The sequence below is a fragment of the Papio anubis genome, chromosome 6, assembly GCF_008728515.1.
Source record: "Papio anubis isolate 15944 chromosome 6, Panubis1.0, whole genome shotgun sequence".
Lineage (NCBI taxonomy): Eukaryota > Metazoa > Chordata > Mammalia > Primates > Cercopithecidae > Papio > Papio anubis.
The window spans coordinates 131,832,620-131,858,620 of NC_044981.1; the positions used below are offsets into that span (position 1 = coordinate 131,832,620).

At 37.6% G+C, this 26,001-nt stretch overlaps 1 protein-coding gene across 35 annotated transcripts in view; it reads left to right on the plus strand.

Moving 5' to 3' along the window:
* EPB41L2 (erythrocyte membrane protein band 4.1 like 2) overlaps window positions 1–26,001 on the plus strand; it is a 235,323-nt gene that overhangs the window by 94,740 nt on the left and 114,582 nt on the right. For 33 of the 35 annotated variants that reach the window (XM_021937876.2, XM_021937882.2, XM_021937886.2 and 30 more), the window contains exons 2-3: window positions 13,224–13,708; window positions 14,382–14,594. In XM_021937876.2, the coding sequence (XP_021793568.1) occupies window positions 13,238–13,708; window positions 14,382–14,594 (684 nt within the window). In that variant the 5' untranslated portion in view covers window positions 13,224–13,237. Of the gene's footprint in view, window positions 1–12,480; window positions 12,500–12,609; window positions 13,709–14,381; window positions 14,595–26,001 lie in introns of those variants that run through there. The other 2 variants (XM_021937864.2, XM_021937860.2) reach the window with 2 other exon arrangements.

Genomic DNA, 26,001 nt, shown 5'->3' on the forward strand with positions numbered 1-26,001 from the left:
ATTTTCTTTTTAGCATCTTAAAGAATTATAACTTTCAATCTACTTCTAAAGTGCTTCATTTTCACCCTAACTTGTTTGATTAAAAGAAGCTGTACTGTAGCTATCAGAGATTTGAGTTCACAGTTTTTAGCGTCTACAGATTAGTAGCCATTTAACAGTTACCAAGGTCTGGTTATTGGTTTGATGTTGTCACACCCTAAGTAAATATTGATCGAATAAGAATAGGTATCAACATCTTCATTTATTACTGAATATTTAATTGGTTGTCATATTGAATACATGTGAAAATGTATATTGCCCAGATTCTGACATCCAGACTTGGGAAAAAATCTTCTTGCATTTTCTTTATATAATCTAACAGTCTAGCAGTCTTCAAAAAGATTCTTGCTTCATTGAGACTTCCTGACAAAATGAAAAGCAGGGCCACTATAATTAGCGATGACCTCTGCGATTCCTTTTTTTATTGTTGACACTGTAAGGGATGCTCTATATCACTGAAGTGTTTATGGTATTTTGAGGGGGGTGCACGTGTACTTGGGAAGTTTAAGTTTTTCTTTTTTTTTGTCACAAGGAAGATTTGTCTCTTCAAATTATTTGCATCGTGGGTGTGGGAGCTGAATAAATGATAACTGTTGAGGTGATGCTGATGACCTGGACAGTCAGTTGTCCCCTGCATCTACTTTGTAGTGTTCCTGTACAGATGATATGATATATGGATGATCTATAGTTTAGTATCATAGCAGGATCACAAGGCAAGTTACATTGGAAAGGTAAATTTTTAACTTTGATGTTGGTTTTGCTTGCATTTTTTGGTGGACTCCAGACATTGAATGCCTGACCTATTCTCCAGCGTGATTCTCTACCAAATCACTTTTGCAAATGTTGGACTTCGAGAATTTTACCTCTAAGAAAACAAATACATTTCACTGAAGTAAAAACTTATCCTAGCCACCAGCACCTAAAAATAGTTATTTGAAGTTCTCACTAAGTAGTTCTGAACTAAATGAATCCTCAGAGTAGAAATACTTTAAGGAAAAAAAAAAAAAAAAAGGTTTTATAGCACTCCAGATGGCATGTCTGTAATTCCATTGTAGTTACAGCTTTTCCCGCCGAGGGAAAGTTGCTCTTATCGCGCCAGGCTTGGAGGGTCCATAATTTGGATACTCTCTGGCACCTTCTGCTGATCAGCCGGTGGACTGGGGTCAGCATTTGGATATGCTTGCTTAAGCTAGAAAAGTCATTCAGTCTATAGTCTTAGTTTTTAGCATGTATGCTATGTATTGGTAGAACTCTTCAGTACTCCTTTAACTACTTAAAATGGCAGAAGAACTAACGGCCAAAACTTAAGAAGTGAATTATGTTTTTTATGAGGTTTAGGTATTTATGCCTGTTGACTACAGCATTCCAAAGCTTATAGAGAAGAGGATTTGAAAGTGTGAGATCAGTGTAGGCTCCAGCTTGGTGGACTTGTCATAGTGTGGGGGAGTTGATTGACTTTGACAAGCTTTTGTCTTATGACCTATTAAAATGCAGCGTCTGCAGCCTGTGCGTTTATCCTGTGCAGTTAACCTTGGTGGATTTGTCGTTTGCTTATTTGGGAAATGCCTCCTGAACCACTACTGTTATTTTTTAGAGTTTGACTCACACAGAAATAGTATTAGACTGGTTGTTGATTACTGTTGGATACCAAGTGGGCACGAGTTTTATGATGGGGATGGGGAGCCATTTTATGCATAAGATAGTTGTGGGATGAGCTTAGGAAAAATAGGCTCGCTGGCATCTGTCATGATCATGGGAGTCTGTTGATATTGGCCCTGCTCTGGTTTGAGCGTGGTTATGATGTCACTGGAATAAACTGCACGTTAGCATTTTTTTTTTTTTTTCTATGGAGCATTCATTATAGGGGGGTGGCCCAAATAAATGTTCCCTAAATGCCAGGAACATACAAAAGATACTTATCAGGAAGCCACCGGATGCAAACACTGTGCTAGGAACATGTAGTTGTTTATCTGCACAAAAGTTTTACCCTCTTCATGTGAATATAGTAGCAGATGGGCAGGGAAGAGGTGTGGACAGGAAACTTGATGACAAACTTGTGCTGTCAGGCCAATTTTATTCCTGCTTTTCCCTGTGAGGAGGAAGCTGCTGAAAGAGATTGGGGAATGTTTATGTATGACCAGCTTAGACATTTAATAGGACTCTTCCCATTCTGTTTATTCTGCCTTTAAAAAAAATGTCCCCAACTTTCAGAGAACTCTGTTTCCAAGTGCCCTGTTCCCAGCCCTCCAGCAGATAATACGAATAATCTTTTTATGCTGCCTGCATATGCACCAATATTATTGTCAGCAAAAGACACTTGTTTGTTTCAAGTCCACACTGAGTAAAAAAGGATAAAAAACAAGCATAAAACAAGTTCCTGTTTTCTCAGGAACTGTAATTGACTCTTGAACAACACGAGCCTGCACCGCATAGGTCTGCTTATGTGTGAGTTTTTTCAGTAAATCTAATCAGCCTTGTATATAGGCCACTTCTGTATCTGCAACCAAATTCAGGTTGAAAATAACTGTTCGCAGGGTGCTAAACTCGGATACAGATGGCTGACGTTTCCTTGTCCACAGGTTCAGCAAGGCTGACAGCGGGACTTGAGTATGTGTGGATTTGGGTATCTGTGGACCAATCCCCCACAGATACTGAGGGACAACTGTATTTTTTTAAATGAAGAACTGATACACTTCTTAAAAAAAATGTTGCTGCACTAAAAGCTTGGGTGTTGAGCTTATACTACTTAGGGGAACAATCTAGATGGGGTAAGTGGTGGGTTTGTGAAATATACTGAAGTGGAGGCTGGCAGAAATCAGTTTCTTTGAGGATACAGAAACAGTCTTAACCTTCATACACTAGGAAATCCAAAGCTTAGGCCATCTTAATGCTACTGCTCAGCTGGAATCGATGTTCATTTGTGTGGCTAGAGCTGTGTGACAGGGCAAAGTGGCACTGTGGCTTGTGGGAGTCATACACGTGTTGTCTCCAAGGAAGCTGGCTAACCAAGCTGGGTTCACTTAATGCATAAATATTGTTCTCCTAGTAAAATACTTAAGTGCTTAAGTTTATGGAAACTTCTGTTCAGGAAAAACATCATCTCCCATGTCTGTACCTCGGCAGTCATCCTCCATTGACTGCCACCCTCCATTCCGCGTAATCACTCTCGTTACTCTCTTGCATCCTTCCCTAGTTTCTTTACTCATTTAAAGGAAAATGTGTGTGTGTCCATATTCACATCCTTTGTATGTGTATCTCCCACATGCTTTGCTTTCAACCTGTAAGGTGTACTGTCTGTATAAGGTATCCTATCCCTATAAAGTGACCTATCACTTATACCATCTGAATCTTGCTGTTTGTACTTAACAATGTACTTAATAATTGGAGTTATTTTCCCAACTGGGGTGGTAGCCTTTCTCATCTTTTCTCTTTACAGTTGCATAGTATTCTGTTGTATAAATGTGGTGTAATGCCCCCTGTTGATGGACATGGATCCTTAGCTTTTACAGTGTTGTAGTGAGTCACCTTTACATAATTATTTTACATGTGCACAAATATGTCTGTAGGATACTTTACCACAAGCTTGTCCAACCTGTGGCCTGTAGGCCACACGAGGCCCGGGACAGCTTTGAATTCTGCCCAACACAAATTTGTAAACTTTCTTAGAGCATTATGGGATTTTTTGTTTTGTTTTGTTTTTTTAATCTCATCAGCTATTGTTAGTGTACTTTATGTGTGGCCCAAGACATTCTTCTTTCTCCAGTGTGGCCCAGGGAAGCCACCCCTGCATTACCGCAAGCAGGATTACTAAAGTGCGGACACATTTGGAATTTTGAAAGCTGTTGGCAAATTGACTTCCACTGGGCCCATACCAGTTTATTCTTCTGCTAGCAGTTGTTTGAGAATGCCTTCGTTCCCATAGTCTTGCTCAGTGAGTGCATGATTACACTTTTGGATGTCTCCATTCTGAATTTTTAGTTTCATTTCTTCTTCTAAAGGTGTGACAAGCACCTCTTCATATGTTTATATGCCATTTGTCTTTCCTTCTTTCCTTTCTTTTCTTTTCTTTTCTTTTCTTTTCTTTTCTTTTCTTTTCTTTCTTCTCTGTTTATCCATTAGCCACTTTCTCTACCATTGGACCAATGATTTAAATTGGCCTAGCCAAAAATTTAAAAATACAATTTGTTTTTTATTTTTTTAATGTTGAGGCAACTTACACCCAAGCTTGTTTTATTGGACTTTTAAATTCAGGTTACTTGAATTCAGATAGAGACCAAATAAAAATGGGAAAGAGAATTATTCCTCTCTAAAAAGCATGTAATGACTATTTGTATGTTATGAGTGTTTAACCAGCATTTCCTATGAAGGACCATTCATTGTGTGATTTCCTGAAGAGATAACAAGAAAATCGTGGCTGCTTTTCAAGCTAGTAGTTATTTTAAAATCTGAATTACCAAGATTTATGAATTGGTTACAAGTTGTTTGACCTATGAATGCTAATCTTATTACCTATGTCTCCCACTATACTGAGAGCAGGATTCTTTCATCTGTATTACTGGTGCCTGGTGCATATGCTTTGAGAGTACTCAATAAACACTTGTTTTGAAAGAAGAGGATAAGATACTGACCCCACTCACATCCTGATGGTCACTGAAATTCATGAGGGGTGCTCCGTTAGAACATCCTGCTAATGATTATAAAGCCCCAAAACATAGTGGTAATTATCAGTTTCACTTTTCAACAAATCATTAGCTGTCAGGCATCATGCTAGGTGCAAGTTATACAGTAGTGAAGTCGTTTTGGGATTGAAGGCAGTGTTGGACAAGGTCTTTAGAGCTGGACGGCCTGGGTTTGAATTGTGGCACTTCTCTTTATTGGTTATATGGCTTTGACCAACCCATCTGTCCTCTTTTTACCTTTTTCATCTGTAACATGAGAATAATTTCAGTTCCTTCCTAAAAGGGTTGAGAAGGTTCAAGTTGCTGCATGCAATGTTTCTAGAGCAGTGTTTAACAAATAACTGATATTATCATGATTATTTATGTTATGATTACTGTTATTACTACCATTACTGTTTTTTTTAAGTAAACAAATATAGTTATTTTCTTGGCAGAATCTCTATGTGATGACAGTGGCTGATCATTTATTATGAATTTATTATGTGCCAGGCACTTTATGTATTATAGCATCTAATCTAATACTTGGAATCAACCAATGAGTACATTTTATTATCCTTTTTTTTTTTTTTGCTTACGAGGAAGCTGAAACTCAGCAAGGCTAAAATAACTTGTCTGCAGTTACATGGCTAATAAGCAGAGCTGAAATTCTAATCCTGTTTTATTTCCCAGTCTTGATCTCCAAACCACCAGGCTATTTTATTCAGACATAGGTAACTTCTCACAGAAAGAATGTAGCTTCAGGTTGGACGTGGTGGCTCATGCCTGTAATCCCAGCACTTTGGGAGGCTGAGGCGGGTGGATCACTTGAGGTCAGGAGTTTGAGACCAGCCTGGTCAACATGGAGAAACCCTGTCTCTACTAAAAATACAAAAATTAGCCAGGCATGGTGGCATGCACCTGTAATCCCAGCTAGTCGGGAGGCTGAGGCAGGAGAATCGCTTGAACCCAGCAGGTGGAGATTACAGTGAGCTGATAACATGCCATGGCACTTCAGCCCTGGGCGACAGAGGGAAACTCCATCTGAAAAACAAAGCAAAAGAAAAGAAAGAATATAGCTTCAGCTTTGATTATTACGCAGAATTGGGTCTCTACCTAAGAGAAGGAATTGGAGCAGATGCCGTTCACCAAAATTTCTGACCATACTACTCAGTGTGCATAATTGATTGATGAGAACTCAGCAGGGTTCTGGATGTCTCTGTCATCTCTGCTAGTGTGTGTTGTTGGATTGCCAGTATTACAAGGTTTATATGCATTATGGTTATGTGAATAAAGATATCCAATATTAGAGTCCTTCATGATTTGTGTGGCCTCTGGTTGTTTAGCTTTAACTTCAGGAAATTGTATCCATTTCCAAGATTGCCTTAGTTGCTGGTGGAGAATGCTTTGCCTGGCACATGTCTTTTTCTTGACTCCATCCTTAATGACAGCAGTAGGGACTTGCTTTCAACAAAGAAGATTGTTATTGCTACTGGATGTTATTTAAAAGTATGCCTTTGTTTTCATATACCCGTCTCTCCAACATATGAAGAAAGGGACTCATATGTTGATAAAGTAAGATTTTTTTTTGTTTCATTTTTATTTAGAGTTGTTAGAATAAAGAATTAATGGTTTATCTCACTAATATTAACTCAAGTATTAGGTTTTAAAAAATTGAACATCATTTGGAAAAAATGGAATACTTTGACAACCATAGCTCTTAGGTATGAGGGTCATAAAATGCAAGTGGGAGTAATGATGACCCGAGATCTATATGTACTCTCACTTTCTTAATGCTTATTTTCTAATGCTCTCCTCAGAATATGCAGAAGTCAACATCAAGATGTTTTTGAGTACAAGTCACTGAAATCCCTGGCTCATTGAGCCAGGCTCATTGAGCCCTCTTCTCTGTGATTCTCTTGCTAGTGTCCTTTGTTGTGTGACAGTGTGTCACCAGGCTTTTTCTTCTCTGTGGATTCAAGATGACAACAGCATTTAACAGAGTTATGTATACAATGTTCAGAGACAGCAGAAGGGGCCTCCTCTTCCTGTGGCTCTTTTTAGAGGGAGAGATCCTTTTCCAGAAGCCCACCAGTGGACTTTGTGCATATTTTCTTGGCAAAGGGTGGGAGACTACCACGATTGCCCTAGACCAGTAGATGCTACCCTTCAGGCCCATCCGGAGCTAGCCTCTGTTGAAACACATATGGAAGAGGGGAAGTGGAACAAAATTTAGGTTCTGTTAAAAAGGAGAAAGAGTGGAAGAAATATATGCTCTGAATGTCACCTGATCCCATCTAGACTTGAACTAGCGAAGATTGTAGTTCATATGTTTTGTATGTGTGAGTTTAATTTAAACTGGATATTAGTTTACATATTTATAGCAATAGTTCTGTCTCTCTAATAGGTCCCTTATCCCTTTAAAAATAAATAAACAAGTGATATAGTGGGTTATAAAGGTAACTAGGGTGAGCAGCATTGGATTACTTGTTCATCCTCCCTATATAGATAATATGAACTAACAAATAGTCCCTTTGGAATGTATTTATACTTACTTGAATATAAAGTATAGTATTTTCTAGACCATCTGACACTTAAGAAACATAAACCTATGAGGGTAAGGACTTACTTGCACTCTGCTGCTCTAAATCTGCTTGTTTTTGTTATTCCTTCTTCCTCCAGATATTTCTTCTTCCTTGTTCCCCTTCCCCCTCCCTCTCCTCTCTCTTCCTCCTCCCCCTCCACCCCTGCCTCTCCTGCCTTTTCCCCTTCTCCTTTTAAATGATGAATATATTTGAGAAGCATCACTCCATTATTTCTCAAGTAGAGTTAGGTGGCTGCTGAATCATTTCTATATTTGTTCCCCCCCCCCCACGTTTGATGCGTTAATGGCATCAAATAGTGCAGTATTAAAAGACCCTCTCTTTTAATAGCTATAGACCCTTTGGGGAGGTGAACGTACAAGCACTTGATTGTGGGTATCAGCAGGATGCTCTACATATCCTCCACCCACAAGCAGATGAAAACTAGTTTTGTCAGATGTAGAAAATGGCCAGATTAGAACTGTATATACATTGCCAGTATGTTTAAAGTTCAATGGTTATTTGTTGCAAAGTTTTGTTGTTTTCTCAAAGCTCAAGTGAAAGCCTCCCTCCATCCTCTCGCTACCATTTTTGAAGCTTAGAAATGCATTCCTTCCCATTTTGTGAATCTTGGGTCCTTAAAAAATGGGTTGAGCTCTCTTGGTAGAAATCAAAGACCCTCATATTGCTTGTGATCTCAGCAGAGAATGGGAGCTACTCAGCTGGCAGCAGCACCTACCCTGTTCCCTGCTCAGGGGTTTTATTAACAGTAAGGTCCCAGTTTCCTCAAGGTTTTAAGGAAACATCTGAACCCAAGAATTAGCATGAACCCCTTGCTTGAAGTTGTTTGTGTGTTTGTAAGGTTGTGTATCTGCTTTGCTTTGCTGGCTGTAGTATTCTGATTAAGGGCCAATGTTTTAAGTAGCATGATGTTATATGGTTGGCAGTTCAGCCTACTGATAGAGATAGCACGTTAAAATGTACTTCCTTTTTTAAACTTTGGAAAAAAAAAGAATGGGTTTATGTAACACAGCTCCTTACCTAAACCAGTACTGATCCTCTATTGATGATGGTTTTCTGCTTCGTTGCATGTTAAATGATGCATGCTTTTTCTCATGAAGCTGTCACAATAACGAATACTTTTATCAACCCAGATGGAGCATGCCAACATGGTAATTGTGTCAAAACCACATGCTTGTCTAATGGGCGGGCTGTTCACAGCAGTGTTCTTTTTGGTTGATGATAAGTAGAAAGATCATTACTTAATGTATTATATAACTATACTAATGATGGATTTTGGGTAATTATAATTAAATATTAGTCAATGAGCATTGCCAGAATTTGGGAAACCTTAGTTCCAGTTTTGGCTTGCCCATCTGACTTTACCATCTCAGGCAAAACTCCTGGTCTTTCTGATCCTCAGTTTTGTTGTTGATAAAATAAAGTGAGGATATTAGGCTAGATGACTAAACAATACTCATTTAGTAAGTACTTATTAGGTACCTATTATGTGCCAGTCTAGATGCTGGAAACATAGCAGTATATAAAAGAAAGATCCCAGCCCTCATGGAGCTTTCGTTTTAGAGGGAATGTCAGCATTCCACTGCAAGAGTTCTCATTTTCATGGGTGATAGAGTTTAAAGGCTTATCCACATCTGAAAGAAACTCAGGGTTATAGGCATGATAATTAGGGTGAGTGAATGTACTGTAATCATGTTTTCTTGATGGTGGTAATTTGTTCAAGAAACCATTTTATCAACAAAGAAGGTAGTGTTTTGTTTTGAGCTCTGTTGAACTGTTGAAACTGTTTCAAGAATATGTTGAGTAATGATCCAATTAGTCTTTTCCATTGTTTTCTGTCTTGTAACTTCTATTTGGATGGGTGACAATGATCGTCACTTTTGAGGCTCTTAACCCTTGTAGGTGTTGTGAATACAGTGGTGATTGAGGATGACTTTGTGAGGCTTAACCATATGGTTTTGTCGGTGCTCTTCATGTCTGTATTTGTACTTTGTCTTCAGTTTCTGTTGACCGGCTCAGTTATGATTACATGGTCAAGCAATAACGTTCAAATAGGATTTTCTTTGTGATTTAAATTCATCTATAAATTTCTTACTTTTAAGAGAGAGTATTCTGAATAAATCTGAGAACACGTTTTTGTTATTTTATAGTCATTTTCACTAACTGGCAGGAGCCTTCTTTGAGTACTAGGCCAAGGACTCTGTGGTTGAGCAGGTCATTCACACATAATGGAACTGTGATTGCATTTGAAGTGTGTTTGAGGGAAGGTATACACAGCTGGGTGGTTCTCCATTAGTGGCCTTGGATAAGTGACTTCTGTTTATTATTTGTAAAATAGGGATAATACATACTTTGTAGAATATTTTGAGAAACAGATTATGGGTACTGTGTCAGACAGTAAACAGTGAGTAGTGACCCTTATGATTAAAATATAAACAACTATTAATGCTTTTAACGTAATAGTGGAAACTCAAATTTTATATTTCACTGCTTCTAAAATATTTTGGCCAAAAAGCAGCCTTAGCTGATTGGTTCCCAGACTGTTTCTCACAGCCAAAGTAATTAGAGAGCTGCCAATTTACCTTGGTTAGCTTAGACAAGTATGGGGCATTTTGGTTTTAATTTTACCAGGACATTTATTCAGCTCTTAGAATGTAGCTAGAGAGTATATACTAGTAATATACTTTGGTTATTTCATGATTAAAGTAAATAATACTGTCCACTTAAATGGTACATGGGAAATGGTACGTTAAAGAAGGAAAAAAGGTTTTCTGTGCAATATGGAGCTGGTTTACCTGTCCTCGGGTCTTGTTGGAAGATATACTTTTGAATTTCAAATACCTGAGAATGAGAAGCAGCATAGAATATGTAGTTAGGATGGTTAACTATTCCCTCTTACATAGCATTGCTGTCAAGGATATTACTGTCCCCTGATCTCCCTGCCTCGCTATGTATTTCTCCTGGCCCTCATGCGTTTTCTTCTGCCTGACCTTACATGTTGATGGTGATAAGAGCTCTTTTAAGGATCCTCTAAGTTTAAGCTACCCTTTTTCTCTAGGTGATGTATCTCCTGCTATCACCCATATGTTGACAACGTCCAAACCCTATCTCTAGTGTGTATCTAGTCTCCAATCAAAACCTGCTTGTCTCGGGGTCATCTAGACATCTCCACAACTTCTCAATCACAGTGAATTCAAAATTGAATTATATATGTCAGCCACTTTTACAGGTGTTCCCCATTTCCATGAATGTTTCTACCATCGCCCTAGTCTTCCATGACCTGGTTATTTTCCTTGACTCTTTCCTCTCTTTGACTTTCTATATTCAGCCTGGATATCAAGTCATATCCACTCTACTTCTTTACCTTTAGATTAATATCTTGTCCTTTACCCTACTGTTTTCTGCCATAGTAGAGACCATCGTCTTCTCAGGTCTGGATCAACCAGAGATCGGATCAACCCAATCTCCTGAATGTCTTTCTGCTTCAGTTTTTTCTTTCATCCTGTACTTTACAGCCAAGTTGGGCTAAGTGAAATGAGAATCTTATTACATTTCTCCTCTACTTCAAGCACTTATGTAACTTCTCATTGCTTTTCAAATAACCCCCGCATTGCCTTTAAAATAACACAAAATCTTTTATGTTTTGGCTTCTGCCTTCCTTTCTTACTTCATTATTACCAGTTCAGCTTCCGCCCGTCCTATCTTCACTCATAAGCCCCCACTTCACTTGTACAGAGGATTATTGTTCTGTGCCTGTGGTTTCCTTTTTTATGAGGAATGTTCTCATGTTTCCACACAACTCCCTATGCCTGACACATACCTTCCATTCTGGCTATTTTGTCTGAATAATGAGTACCCATTTAAAAAAATAAACTCAGATGTCAACTTCTGCAGAAACGCCTGCCTGGTGACCCTTTTCTTCTCCTAACCTGGTGGGTTAAGTCCTTTGCTGCTTGTTGTTGTTGTCGTTGTTGTTGTTGTTGTTGTTGTTGTTTTGAAACAGGATCTCGCTCTGTTGTCTAGGCTGGAGTGCAGTGACACAATCTTGGCTCACTGCAACCTCTGCCTCCCGGGTTCAAGCAATTCTCCTGCCTCAGCCTCCCAAGTAGCTGGGATTACAGAGACGTGCCACCACGCTCGGCTAATTTTTGTATTTTTAGTAGAGATGGGATTTTGCCATGTTCAAGCCAGGATGGTCTCGAACTCCTGACCTCAAGTGGTCCACCCTCCTCAGCCTCCCAAAGTGCTGGGATTATAGGCATGAGCCACTGCACCTGGCCTAGTCCTGTGCTTTTTGTGCAACATGCTATTGACTTATCTATGCTTATTTGTAGCCCTCACTCCCTTAGCTCCTCAAAGGTTGTCTTTATTCATGTGCCTATGGCTTACCACATCATAGAAGCCATTAAATATAGGCAAATTGACTTGACTATTTTTGTGGTTGCATATTAGATGTGAAAAACATTTTTAAGTTATTTTTATTGAGAAAATTTACATATCACAAAATTCACCCTTTTAAAGTGGCTGGTTTTGGATATATTCATAAGGTTGCCGGGGGTGAGGGGGAATGCAGAGTGACTACTAATGGGCACAGGATTTCTTTCTGGAGTGATGAAAATGCTCTAGAATTAGTGATGATGGTTGCACAACCTTGTGAGTATACTCAAAATCACTAACTGTATACTTTAAGAGGGTGAAATTTATGGTACATGAATTATGTCTTAATAAAGCTTTAAAACAAGTGTACTTTTTTTTGACTTATTCAAGTTTGTACCACTTAAAAAGTTAAGAAAAAATTTTTAAGAGATGGGGTCTCACTCTGTTTCTCAGGCTGGCCTCAGACTCTGGGCTCAAGCATGTTTCTTGTCTCAGACTCCCAAGTAGCTGGGACTACTAGAATACACCATGTCCGTCTCTAAGGTTTTATCACCTTTGAAGATAGCTGGGACACTGCTCGTTGTCCAGGGTGCCAGGACTCTGGGCACTTATTATTGGCAAGGGAGGGGAGAGTGAATGTGATCAGCTGTCTCTGCAGGCCCTGGCTGTTGTCCTTTATGTCATCATGCTGCAACACTTTAAAAGTCCCTCTTTGCTTATGTAAAATTTAGTTATTTTCAGAATTAATTTAAATTTTGTTCTAATTTAGTTATGATAAGAGCAATCGTCGGATGCATTTTTTGCACCTCATAATGTCTTCATTTGGTATGGATTATGGCCCTTAGATATTTTTCTTATATATACAAAGAAAAGTGTGATTACGGTTGGGTGGGATGGAGGTTTGGGGTTTTGATTAGAATTTGAGTACCTTTTCCAGAAGATTTAACTTTTGCATTGGAACATTGATGGTGAATTACGGGATTTAATATTGGAACACAGAATAATATGTTTTTGTTCCAGATTTTACCTTCTTGCTGTTACACACCATACACTTAAAATTGGTTTTTCTAATACTTTGATAGATTTTGGGTTTAATGTATGAAATTGTAGTGAAATGTGTCTCATTGCTTACTAGCACTGTTGATAATGTTTTCATGTTACAGAATAAAGAATACCAAGTACAGATAAAAGTACTTTTTCTTAAAAAAATTGGATTTTAAAAATCAATTATTGTTTATAACAAGTTGAAAGCAAATAAAATCAATCCCTGTTTCTTGAGTTCTTGATGATTTTATAACTATATAGAACTTAGAACACACAGAGTTCTATTGTGATGCTAGTTTTGGGTCTGTGATTCTGATAGAGAATTCTAAAAGTTAGAGCAACAGTCTCCATTTTGTCTTAGGCTTTTCAATCTTCTTTCTTGATGTGCTTTCTCCCAGTTATCTGTTACTCCCCTTCCCATCTTTCCTTATCATGCCCCTTGCAACCAAACTGAATTTGAGAGAACTTATAAAATGACATTTTGTGATTTTTGTTTTGATTACAGCATAAGCTGTGACCATGACTACTGAAGTAGGCTCTGCGTCTGAAGTGAAGAAGGACTCTGGCCAGTTAGGAACAGATGCAACCAAGGAAAAGCCTAAAGAAGTAGCAGAAAATCAGCAGAATCAGTCATCCGATCTAGAGGAGGAAAAAGGTTCCCAGCCAGCTCCTGCAGCTGAAAGCCAAAGTAGTCTACGCCGCCAGAAGAGAGAGAAGGAAACATCTGAGAGCAGGGGTATTTCTCGGTTCTTACCGCCATGGCTTAAGAAGCAAAAGTCATATACCTTAGTAGTGGCCAAAGATGGAGGAGATAAAAAAGAACCCACCCAAGCTGTTGTTGAAGAACAGGTCTTAGATAAAGAGGAACCCCTTCCGGAAGAACAGAGACAGGATAAGGGTGATGCTGAAGAAATGGCTCAGAAGAAACAACAAGAGATTAAGGTTGAAGTCAAGGAAGAAAAACCCTCAGTGAGCAAAGTGGAGACGCAGGTATGTTTGGGAATAATTGCCTGGAAATGAAAACCTGATAGCGTAACCACATAACAAAAAGGGTTTGTTTTGGATCATTTCCAGATTTCTTGTACTGAGATACTGCTTTGGCTTAATGTATACGGAATGGGTCTTAGATTGGTCTACCATAGCCTTTCCCTGTTACTCCTTGAAAAAAAACTCCACTATATATGCACATTGCTAAAAAATTCATGTCTGTAACCTGTTAAGGTGAGATAGATACTCTGAGCCCTGCCATCTGTTTTTTAAACAGAATGCTCTTTTATGCCTCTTTTAAGTTTTCACCGGACAGTAAATAGTAGATTTGTGTGTGCGCATTTTGGTTGCCTAACAAAGCCTAGATTTTGCCATGGTATAAGATTTTAATTGGAAATGTTATTATTTGAGATGATACTTAAATTGTAGTTGCTGGGATGTAGTTTCTTTGATTCATTTAATGCTAAATAACCAACTTGGCAAAATGAGAATTTTGACCTTGAGAAGAGGATGAGGGGAAATATACTTTCTATTGGAATTTTCAAGTCTTTAAAAATCTGAGAGTTACAGTGTTTAAAGGAACGATCCTAATTCTTATGAAACATTTTCCTTTTAATATGTTGTCATCTGCAAGTTGGTTGACTATAGTATCAATTTAATTTTTTTTCCTCAACAGCCTACTGAATTAGTAAGTAAGGAGAGAGAAGAGAAGGTAAAGGAAACACAGGAAGACAAATTTGAAGGAGAAGCAGCAAAGAGGGAGACCAAGGAAGTGCAGACCAATGAACTGAAAGCAGAGAAGGCATCTCAAAAAGTCACCAAGAAGACCAAAACTGTCCAGTGTAAAGTGACCCTCTTAGATGGCACCGAATACAGCTGTGACCTGGAGGTGAGATAAGGAGCTGAGTGAGAGCTAGCTTAATGTGTGGATTGTGACATGGCATGATGAATAGATTTTTGTGTTTTACTAAGTTCCTATAAGCCAGTTTATTACAGTTTTGTACTAAAAAAAAATACATTGAAGTGGGTCATCATTTCTGTCACAAACAATATTTCATGACCTTAGGATAAGCAGGGATGCTATTCTGCCAGTCTGCACTAGTCATGTTTACTGGTTGGTGTGTATTCTGATTGGGTGTTAAATATTTGGAATATTGCTTTTGGCTAGAAGATGTTTTTCTTGAGGGAAAATGATAGCACTAGGCTGACATTTCGGAATAAAGAAGTTTCAGCAGTAAACTTAGCCCCAAGTGTTTTATCCTGAGACAGATACTGGCTTAACATCTAATTAATTTAGTTTCATTTAATTAAAAACCACCTGTGATTTGCAAAACATACAATTAGTGCTGTTGCTGACAGAAGTCAGTTTAATCTTTTAATGCATCTAGTAACTTATAATTTTATATCCATCAGAAGAGTTTGTTGCTTTCCACAAATTATTTACGTAACATATACTGATAGCTAATGTTTACTGAAGAACTGTGTGAAGTGCTTTGAACGGATTATCTTGTTTAATGGATTATCTTGTTTTGTTGATTGAGAATCAATAAAGGTAGATATTATCATTGCTATTTTCAGTGTTACATGTTACAATGGGGAACTTAAGGCTTAGAGAAGTTAAATTCCTTGCCCAAAGTTTCACAGCTGGTTAGAGGTTGAACAAGGATTCCACCCCCTGAAGTTTGGTTCTAGAGCTCACGAACCTCACCACAGAACTAACTATGCTGTTTGGTCTGGTCCATGTGGGACCTATCTTGCCTGTTTCTTTTGTGTCCTCATCTATTAAATATTAGACACATTTTCCCCTAATTCGTTGCATTCTTATTAAAAAGAGAAGTTACACTGCAATAAAAATGAAAGTATTCAGCTTCGTAAAGACACTTAGGTCTATCTAGTTGAACAGTAGTTTATTATATATTTGAATGTGTATTATATTGCAAAGTGCTGAGGGTACTAATATGAATAATTCTTGATTCTTGCTCTTTGTATTAGTTACCTATACTTTTATTTTACTCATTTTAGTTATAATTTTTCTGATTTCAATTGTTTAAAGAAAAGTAGTAGCAAAAGAGGATTAAAAATCCTTATCTTAGTTTTTGCTGTTGTAACAAAATACCTTCAACTGGGTAATTTAAAAACAACATGAATTTATTGCCCACAGCTCTGGAGGCTGGGAAGTCCCAGATCAGTACACCAGAAAATTTGGTGTCTGGTGAGGAGCTTGCTTTCTGCTTCCAGGATGGCCCCTCCTTTCTGGATCTTTACATGGTGGATAGGGCAAGTGCTGTGTCCTCACCTGACGGAAGGACAAGGCAGCTCCCTTCAGCCTCAGTTACAAGAGCACTACTCCCATTCATGAAGGCAGAGTGATTAAGTCACTTCCTAAAGACACCACCTCTTAATGCCACCACCATAGGGATTAGGTTTCAGCGTGAATTGTGGAGGAATGCATTGAGACCATGGCAGTCCTTAAAGCTTTCTTTTCTTCTGCTCTTTTTAACACTTCCCTTTGTCCTTTCCTGAGACTCCCTCTCTATGCCAGGGAGAGAGGAGAAGTCTTAGGGATAGGAGTGAGAGACCATAAAGAAAGGGACAGAATGGTTTTCTGAACTTGACTCAATTACATTATATTTGATTTGCATGTCCCTTGTCTTTCCTACCTATCCTGGAAATTAGGGGATGTAGATTTTTGAGAACCAACTTGATGTTATGTAACCTTGAGTCATTTACTCAACCTCTGTAGACCTCAGTTTCTTCATCTATAGAATATAAGATTGCTTAGATCATCTAGAATGCCTTTTCATTTCTAAAGTTCTTTATGTCACTAAACCACAAGACTCACCAACATACTTTATGGTTTAAATCTATCTTTGTTCTCTTTTTTAAAAAATCATAAAATGTTTAAAAAACTACAAAAATATAAAAATAATAGAGGAGACAGTTGTGTATCCAGCACAAAAATTTCAATCAGTTGTTACCATTTTGCCATTTGTTTTAGATTTTTTTTTTTTTTTTTTTTTTTTGAGGTGGAGTCTCACTCTTTCGCCAGGCAGGAGTGCAGTGGTGCGATCTCAGCTCACTGCAGCCTCTGACTTTCTCATTCAAGCGATTCTCCTGCCTCAGCCTCCCAAGTAGCTGGGATTACAGGCATGAGCCACTACACCCAGCTAGTTTTTGTATTTTTAGTCGAGACAGGGTTCCACCATGTTGGCCAGGATGGTCTCTATCTCCTGACCTCGTGATCTGCCTGCCTTGGCCTCCCAAGTGCTGGAATTACAGTGTTTTGGATCTTTAACAAAATAGAACATTAAAGACATTGCCAAAGTCTCATTCTCATCTTTTCCTTCTTGTCCTGCATGTATCTTTTTGTGATATATAAATCTATTCATTTAAATTGTTGTATCGTATTTCTTTGACTAAACTAGTTTATTCCCCTCCTAAGTCACAGTTTCTTTGCATACTGTAAGAAATAGTTCTTCAGTGAACATTTTAAGACATGTTTCCTTGTGTAAGAGTTTCTTGAGGGTAGATACCTAGTGGTGGAATTGTTAGATTGATGGAATCCAGTTTTACTTCTTCAGTTTCCCCAGATATTGCCAAAGTAATAAATGAAATTGATAAAATTTACAATTTACATTTCAACCAGCAACCATTAAGTTTGATTTTGCCATATTGTCATCAGTGATTCTTGTTATCAGACTTATTAATTTGGACCAATCAAATGTATGTGAAATAGCTTGTCAGTATTTTAACTTGCATTTGTTTGATCACTGTCAGCTTTCACTAGGTTATGTTGCAGTAACCAAAAAACCTCAGATCTTCATGACTTTTAATAAAAATGGTTTATTTCTTGCTCATGTTACATGTGCTTGGTGGGTTTGTTACGGCTTTTTTCCATATCATCTTTATTTCTGATCAAGACTGAAAGAATAGCCTCTACGTGGGACATGCTGGTTTCATGATAAAGGGAAAAGAAAACACAGCAAAACCACACTACAGTTCTTGAATCTTCTGCTTGGAAGTGGTATATATTACTTTAACTCACATTTCATTGGCCAATTAAGTCTCATGGCCAAGGCTGATAACAATAAGTGGGCAAGTATGATTCTCTCATGGGAAGGATACTCAAAACCATGAAAACAGTACTACAGCTCATATTAGCCTGGTGCAAAAGTAATTGCAGTTTTTGCCATTAAAATTAATGAGGCTGGGCACGGTGGGTCATGCCTGTAATCCTAGCACTCTGGGAGGCTGAGGCAGGCAGATCACGTGAGGTCAGGGGTTCGAGACCAGCCTGACAAACATGGTGAAACCCCATCTTTACCAAAAATACAATTAGCCGGGCGTAGCGGTGGGTGCCTATAATCTGAGCTACTCAGGAGGCTGAGGCAGGAGAATCACTTGAACCCAGGAGGCAGAGGTTGCAGTGAGCTGAGGTTGTGCCACTGCACTTCAGCCTGGGCAACAGAGTGAGACTCTTGTTTTTTTTTTTTTTAAAAAAAAAAAAAAAAAAAAAGGGCAGAGCATCTTGACCCCTTTTTTTTTTTTTTTTTTTTTAAGACGATTGCTCTGTCACCCAGGCTGGAGTACAGCGGTGTGATCTCGGCTTACTGCAACCTCCACCTTCTGGGTTCAAGCAATTTTCCTGCCTCAGCCTCCCAAGTAGCTGGGATTACAGACGCATGCCACCATGCCCATCTAATTTTGTATTTTTGGTAGAGACGGGGTTTCACCATGTTGGCCATGCTGGTCTCGAACTCCTCACCATCTTTTTCTGTTTTATTTAGGTTTATATGATCACTCTGAAAGTTTTAAAAATAAATATTATTTCTCAGATTAAGGACTTTCTCCCCTCATTCCAAGACTTACTCATGAGTAGGTGGTGAATTTTATCAAATGTATTTTTTGCATCAACTAAGAGGATCATCTATTTTTCTAACCCGCTAATGTTGTAAACTACATTATTTTCTACTGTTAAACCATCTGAATTTCTAGTGTAAACTTGGTAGTGATGATTCTGCATTCATTTGTATTATTTTTGTTTAGGACTTTTGCATATATTACCTTTAATTTTCTTTTATCAAATTGTCTTCATCAGATTTTGTTATCTGGGTTGTATTCTATCCTCATAAAGTTGCTTCCCTTTTACCATTACCTAGAAAAGCTTGGATAAATTACTGATGGTCTGTCTTTTGGTGATCTAGTAGAACTTGCCTTTAGAACTGTCTTGGATGGTAGGTAGCCTTTTTGGGAGAAGAGTGGAAGTGGAAAGTTGTTTTTGTTTTTTTAAATCATTGATTCAAATTTTTAAATTTTTTTCCCGAGTTAGTTACAGCAATTAATATTTTTGGTGGAGATTGTCCATTTCATCTAATTTGAAAAATTTATTGGCATGAAAGTTTTCATAGTATTCTTACTTTGTGCATTTGATTTTTATTTCTTATTTCTAGTGTTGTTTGCATTTTAAAAATTATTCTTACTATAGATTTGCTATTATATGTTTTTTCCCAAAGGAAACAACTTGGTTTTATCATTTCTATTGTATCTTTTCTATTTGGTAACATTTCATCTCGTTTTGCTCTTTTTCTTTGGGGTAACTGTTCTTTTTCTAATTTCTTGAGTTTAACACTTAAAACATTGCTTTCGGGGCTCTAATTTTCCCTTGAAGTACCTCTGATTGATTGTACAAATTTGAAATACAGTTGACCCTTGGACAAGGTGAGAGTTAGGGGTACCAGCTTTCTGCACAGTTGAAATTTTGCATATAACACTCGACTGCCCCCACATGTAACTACTAATAATCAGTTTCCTGTTGCCTGGAGCCTTTCCAATAACTTAAACAGTCAATACAATTTAGTGTGTTATATGTATTATATACTGTATTCTTACAATAAGGTAGAGAAAAGATGTTCTTAAAAAATTACAAGAAGGAAAAAAATATATTTACTATTCATTTAAGTGGAAGTAGATTAGCATTAAGGTCTCCATTTTAATTGTCTTCATATTGCCTGAGGAAGAGGAGGAGGAAGAGGGGGGATTGGTCTTGCTGTCTGTTTCTTGGTGGAAGAAAATTGAGGTGTAAGTGGATCCGTGCAGTTCAGACCTGTGTTGTTCAAGAGTCAACTATATAGTGCTTTTATTACCATTCAGTTTTAATTTTCTCATTGTATCTCATTTGGCCCTTCCCTTTCCTGTCCCTTCCCTGTCCCTTCCTTTCCCTTCCATGTCCCTTTTTCTTCTTTTTTCTTTCTTCTTCTTTTCTTTTTTCGACAGGGTCTCTCTCTGTTGCCCAGGCTGGAGTGCAGTGGCAGTCCCTCTTCTTGCCTCAGCCTCCAGAGTATCTGGGGCTACAGGTATATGCCACCGTGCCCAGCTTATCTTTAAATTCCTTTTGTAGAGATGGGGTCTTGCTTTGTTGCCCAGGTAGGTCTCAATTACTGGGCTCAAGCGATTCTTCCTCCTTGACCTCCCAAGGTGCTGGGATTATAGGCATGAGCCACTGTGTCTGGCCCCATTATGTATCATTTTTGACCACTGGATTTTTTACAGGTGTGATTTAAAATTTCCAAAATGTGTGTGCATTTGTGTTTGTGTATGCATGTCTTGTGGGAAGAGAGAATGTTTTTGTTTGTTCATATTTCCAGTTTTATGTTACATCGTGGTCAGAATGTGGTCTAAGTAGAGATTCTTAAATTTATTAAGACTTTGAAATATATAGTCAATTTTTATATGGGTTCTTTTTGAATTTGGAAAGCATGGTCTTCCTATTGTTGATACCAGTTTCTAGGTCTGTCATCTTGGTCAGACAATTATGTGGGTCATGTTATCTATCTCTATTAATTATTTAACTGCTTAGTTTATCAGTTAATAAGAGAGGTGTGTTCAAACCTTTCCTTGTAATTGTTGATTTGGTAATTTCTCTTGGTATTCCTGTAAGTTTATGCTTTATAAAATTTGAGGCTAGATTATTAGATGCACACATGTGCAGAATTATATATTCTTGGATAACCTTTTTTTTTTTACCATCATGTAATACGTTGAAATTTATTTTATTTGATATTTATGTTATTGTACTAGCTTTATTTTGGTTAGAATTTGTCAGGACTCTCTTCTGCCTTTTTTTTTTTTTTTTTTTTTTTTTTTTTTTTTTTGCGTTTAAACGTTGTATCCTTATGTCTTTGAGGTGACTTTTTAATCACATTTGAGAATTTTGTCTTTTAGCTGGTAAATTTAAACCATTTATTTTATAGTACTACTGAGATTAGTGACTCTATTTTGCCATCTAATTTTGGATTGTCTGTTTTTCTTTGTTTACTTGAATTTTCTTTTTTCCCTTTTACTGCTGCTCTTTTAGAAATTAAGTATATTACATACACACTTGAGTTAATAAAGTCTAATGCTAATCACTATACCTACCCCCCTCTTTCCCCATCTTATTTAGTATGCATTTCGTAGATCTCAGATCTCGTTTTGGAATGATACAAAAACAACAATTTCTTACCTGTGTAACTAGTCCTTCTATGATCTACTACCTGTAGGGAATCAACTTATTGTATTGCCTGAAGCAGAGTTGAGGTAGTATCCAAAGCAAAAAGCAGCAGTTTAGTCTTCTAATTCACCAATATTTAAATTGGTTGGGAAAGCATAGAAGTCTTTATTTTTATGACTGTGTTAATTTATCATTAGAATATCTTTTCATTTAATAGATGATTACTTAATATTGCCATTATAAAAATGAACTTTGGAGGACAAGACATGATGAAATAAGCTTAAAAACAGCATTTGTGTTGAGAAATCCTTTCTTTTTCTTTTGAGTTCATAGCAAAATGGAGTTTGAATAGATTTTAGTGATACTATCCCACAGCAGATCTTAGGTACCAGCAGTTCACTTGAATTCTAAGCTGTGACTTTACATCTCAACATAGGCCATAATTCATCAATATCCTAATAGCTATTATAACAGTGCAGAAGTTATAGATTATATTCGCCATTTTAATGAATTTTCCTTTTATACAAGTTTTCCTCTTATTTTGGTTTTCCCGTTGCTTGCTTAGTATCATTAGTTTGGGTCTCTTACTCATCAGACCTGCTCTTATTTCCTCCTCAGGAGTGGAGCCCAGAGTACAGCCATCACGGGGTTGAGCAGGCTCCTGTTTCCCAGTTCCAGTATTGACCTTAGGCAGATTGGATGATATGCTGATACTGCTTATCTGTGGTTCTGTATCTCTACACCGGAAATCACTGTCTGAGGACTATTTGGGGAAGTAGTTGTGGGAAACTGTAGCTATTAATGAACTTTTGAGCACTCAAAGAAGGAGAATAGAATATGGGAAAGAAATACTTGTATTTGGTTTGAGAGAATAGATTGTTTCCATCTGTTTACTCTCAGCAAAGATTGTATTTCTTCATGGCTCTTCAGAGAACTGTAGTTATTGTTTGTTCTTTTTCTTTCTATATGTACATTTGTCTAATTGTCAATTAAACCTTGATATAACATGCCCACTGAAGAAGACCTAATTGTCTTCACTTAGGGTGCTTAAAACAATGGAGAGAAGTCACTCAAAGCATGGGCTGTGCAGGAAGTTGTGAGGTGATAGCTTGGCTTGCAGGGATCTTATAGAGTAGGGTGAGGTTCTAAAAGGCCTCAAATGCCAGGATGAGAAGATTAAAACTTATCCATAGAGCAAAAAGGAGCTGCTGAGTAATGGACCAGAGGTTGTAAAGTCATTGGTATACAGGACCTAGCAAAGTCAAGGGCACTGTTTAGATTTTGGATCATTGTAGCTAGCTACATGACTCGTAATTTAAGGGAGGGTCTTCTTTATTCACTGCATTGCTTATGATGCACATCAGTGGTCTTTATAGATAATTTTTTTTGTGATGCGATTAGAACATTGGGTATGTTAGACACTTTCCTGTGCATGTTACCTTTGGTCAACAAAAGTACCCCCTTTAAACCATTTAATTTGAATACTGCTGTATTGATGGAATAATTTCATCAATCAAAAAGCATAATTCGTGGGGGCATTTTGGTTTGACATCCGAACATCATCTCTGCTTCCTAGATTACTCACTATATATAGATGTAATTAATATATTCTGTATAATCTATATTACTATGTTGTTATATATTTATATGTATTTTATATGTATATCTCCATATATCTGTTCATATCCTTTCTTTCTCCCCTTATCCTCTACTTTTCGTGGCTTCCTGTTTCCACATTCTTTTTCCTGTGGGCTATCAGCCTATTCTTTCTCTCCTGAACTTCAGGAGAGAAACTGAAAAAAGACAACTGCCCAAGGAACCAATACAGCTCTGTTTTTGAAAACAAATTGCCATCTTTGAAATTTGTGTTCTTTTAAGGAAAGAGGGCATTTGCTAATATTAAGTGGATAAAAAATTTTTATGCCACACAGAATTTTCTGGATTCCCCAAAGCTGGAAATAGTAAGTGAGCATAAACATTGGGTAATAGTGCATTTTTAGAGGATGATTATATTTAAGTTAAACAAAATACTATGGAAATGGCCCAACTTTAATGTTATTTTTGGCTTATGTAACAATAGGTTTATTGTTAAGCCATGCATTAATTTTGACCTGAGGCCTAGGCTCTCTTTGTGCATTTGTTCCAAATCTTTGTGGTAGGTACTGTTTCATTGTTGTCACTGAAAATTACAATTTACATTCTATACTAATTTATCATCTATTGATAGTAAACTGAGATCTCAAATATTTTTTGAAAAAACTGAAGATTTTTTAATGAAGAAACTTATAATTTGGTTTTTTTTGAAATGTTAATTTTTATCTCATTGAGATATTTAAATGGTATGTGCCAACCTTCTTTGGTTCCAGAGTTAAATTTTAAAGAATTTTAGGGTGTCTCTTGGATTCTGCATGTTACAGGAACTTGACTCTAGCACTCTTTATGATATTGCTGCTAAGGTCATTTACATACTCAGTGTGTTAAAACAGCAAAGCTCTTTCCTCTAAGCAGGGGGAAAAAGACAATAAGGTTTAGTTGAAGCCATGGATATAAAGTCAGGCGATCTATGTTTACTTTTCTTTTTACTCTTTGGGTATCTTGGGGGAGTCACTTCCTCTCTTCTATTCTCAGATTGCAAAGAGAGTGAAAATATTTACTTCCTCCATTTTTAGAATTGAGCTGGTTTTACTACAACTGATAAGTCTGTGTATGTGTTTTAAAGTTTGCAAATTAAGTGTGAAAGTTCCTGCAAGACTTTGGAAGCTTGAGTGAATGTGCCTTCTGAGTTAGAGTTGCTCACATTTTCCTCTGGCATCTGAAAGTTGTTCCCACGTGTTGATTTTGTCTGAGAATCGAGGGCATTGTTTCTGCCCACACAGGAATGTCAGTACCATTTTTCTTAGTTATGAATAAGGCTAACAGAATGTAGGCTCTCTTCATCAGTGTTCTGATGATAAAAGTATTTCTCAGAAAGCAGAATGTGTCAAGGTCTTTTTGCCTTTTTTTGTGTTGAGTTCCAGTCTCAGAAATCCAATTTGCTATCATTACTTTGAGTGTGTTTTATTTGCTTACTTGTTTGTTGTTGTTTCTTTTCACCCTCCAAGGTTGTGTTTCAGACCTATAGTACTGACACTTACTAAGTTTACTAAACAGTTTCAACTATCTATATATTTGTAGAGGATCTGGAAGTTATGATACTCTGTAAGATTCCATAAAATAGTGGCAGATTTATATGTCATTTTGGGAACTGGGAATAATTTAACAGGTATGTATTATGTGCAATTTAAAATTCCAGTGACATTGGTCAAGGTGGAATGTCTTTATCCTTTTAGCTTAAAACAGGATTTAGGGTGATAATTCTATTCAAAATTTAATTTGTATTTACTAAATGGGAAAAGACTGCCGTGCCATGTAAGTGATAGAATATTTTGGTCCAGCTTGAAGAGCACAAAGAGCTCACAGCAGCAGAGCCTGGCCTCATAATCAAGTCACTCCTTAGCTGGACCTCGGCCCCCCTCCCCGCTCCCCTTTCCACACTTGGTCACATATAACCTCAGGCTGTCTTTTGACCTCTCTTACCACTTGATTTTCTGAGTCTTCCGTTGTGTCAAGTTGGTTCTCTAATCAGACACATGCTGAGTTGCCTGGCCTTCCTTCCAGTTTCTGACCCTACCAACTCCACATTTTACTTTCCCCATCACATGATTCCTGCCTATCTTTTCATTTCCAGTTCAAATCCGGCTCTCAGAATGTTCTTTTCTTCCTTGGAACTTGTTTGCACCATTAGTCTGGCAATTAATCATGCACTGCCTTGTGAAAGACTCTCTTGTATTGCTCTGTTGAACAACTGCTAAACTCTTGTATTGTTTGATTTTTCTTATGCTGATGTTGTTTCTTCACCTGGTTTATTATTAGTTTCTCTAGAAAAATAACTTTCTTCTTTCTCCCCACAGAGTCTTAACGGAGGATTTTGCCCAAAATACTTCTCATAGAAAGTAATTTTTGACTTATTTCCCTGTACTTTCTTATACATTTATAAAGTTTTTATCTTTCTATCCAAGATAAATGATAGCATTTGCTTATTTGTGTTCCTAAGTCTTCTCTCCATCCCCTCTCATTAGAAACAAAGATTTGGGCATTTGTGTGTGTGCGTGTGTGTGTGTGTACACATATATATATAATCCACCTACCCTCATCATTGCGACTGCTGTCCACTATTGCTCTGCTTTTCAGATGCTTGGAAACAGCAGACCAACTTGTTATGGAAATACTTCAAGGGCTTATTGTAAATGAAAACTGCTACATTTCTACAAAAGGTTGTGAAACTCTAGGCGTGAGAGTCATGTAGAAGTTACTGTGGTGTGACCCCTGGCCCTTTAGGGTTCACATTCACAGCCCTGAGGGAATTGCAGGCTCCTGGGAGATCTGTTCTTTCACTTCTGTTGGAGCTGCTGTCAGACCAGGTTGCTTGCTGGCTAGGCATAGGCTGGGCTTGAAGAGACTATAATTCTTATTCTCTGCCCCTTGTTTTCTAATAATGCCTCCTCTTCTCTTGAGGAAACTAAAGAATGATAGACCATTTTATTTCTCACATTCGAGGAATTCTCCCACATGCCTTTTTCTTCTCTGTCTTCTCCACGTTTGGTTTCAAAACCAGGGGATTACTTTGTTTGTCCCTACATCACTGGTATTTTAAAAGCATTAAACTTGAAAGTAACTTGTAACTGTAAGCAGCCATCCTGACATACTTTTGAAGATACCATCCACCTCTTGCTGGATAGGCATGCTACACACTGGCAGCCACGCCAAC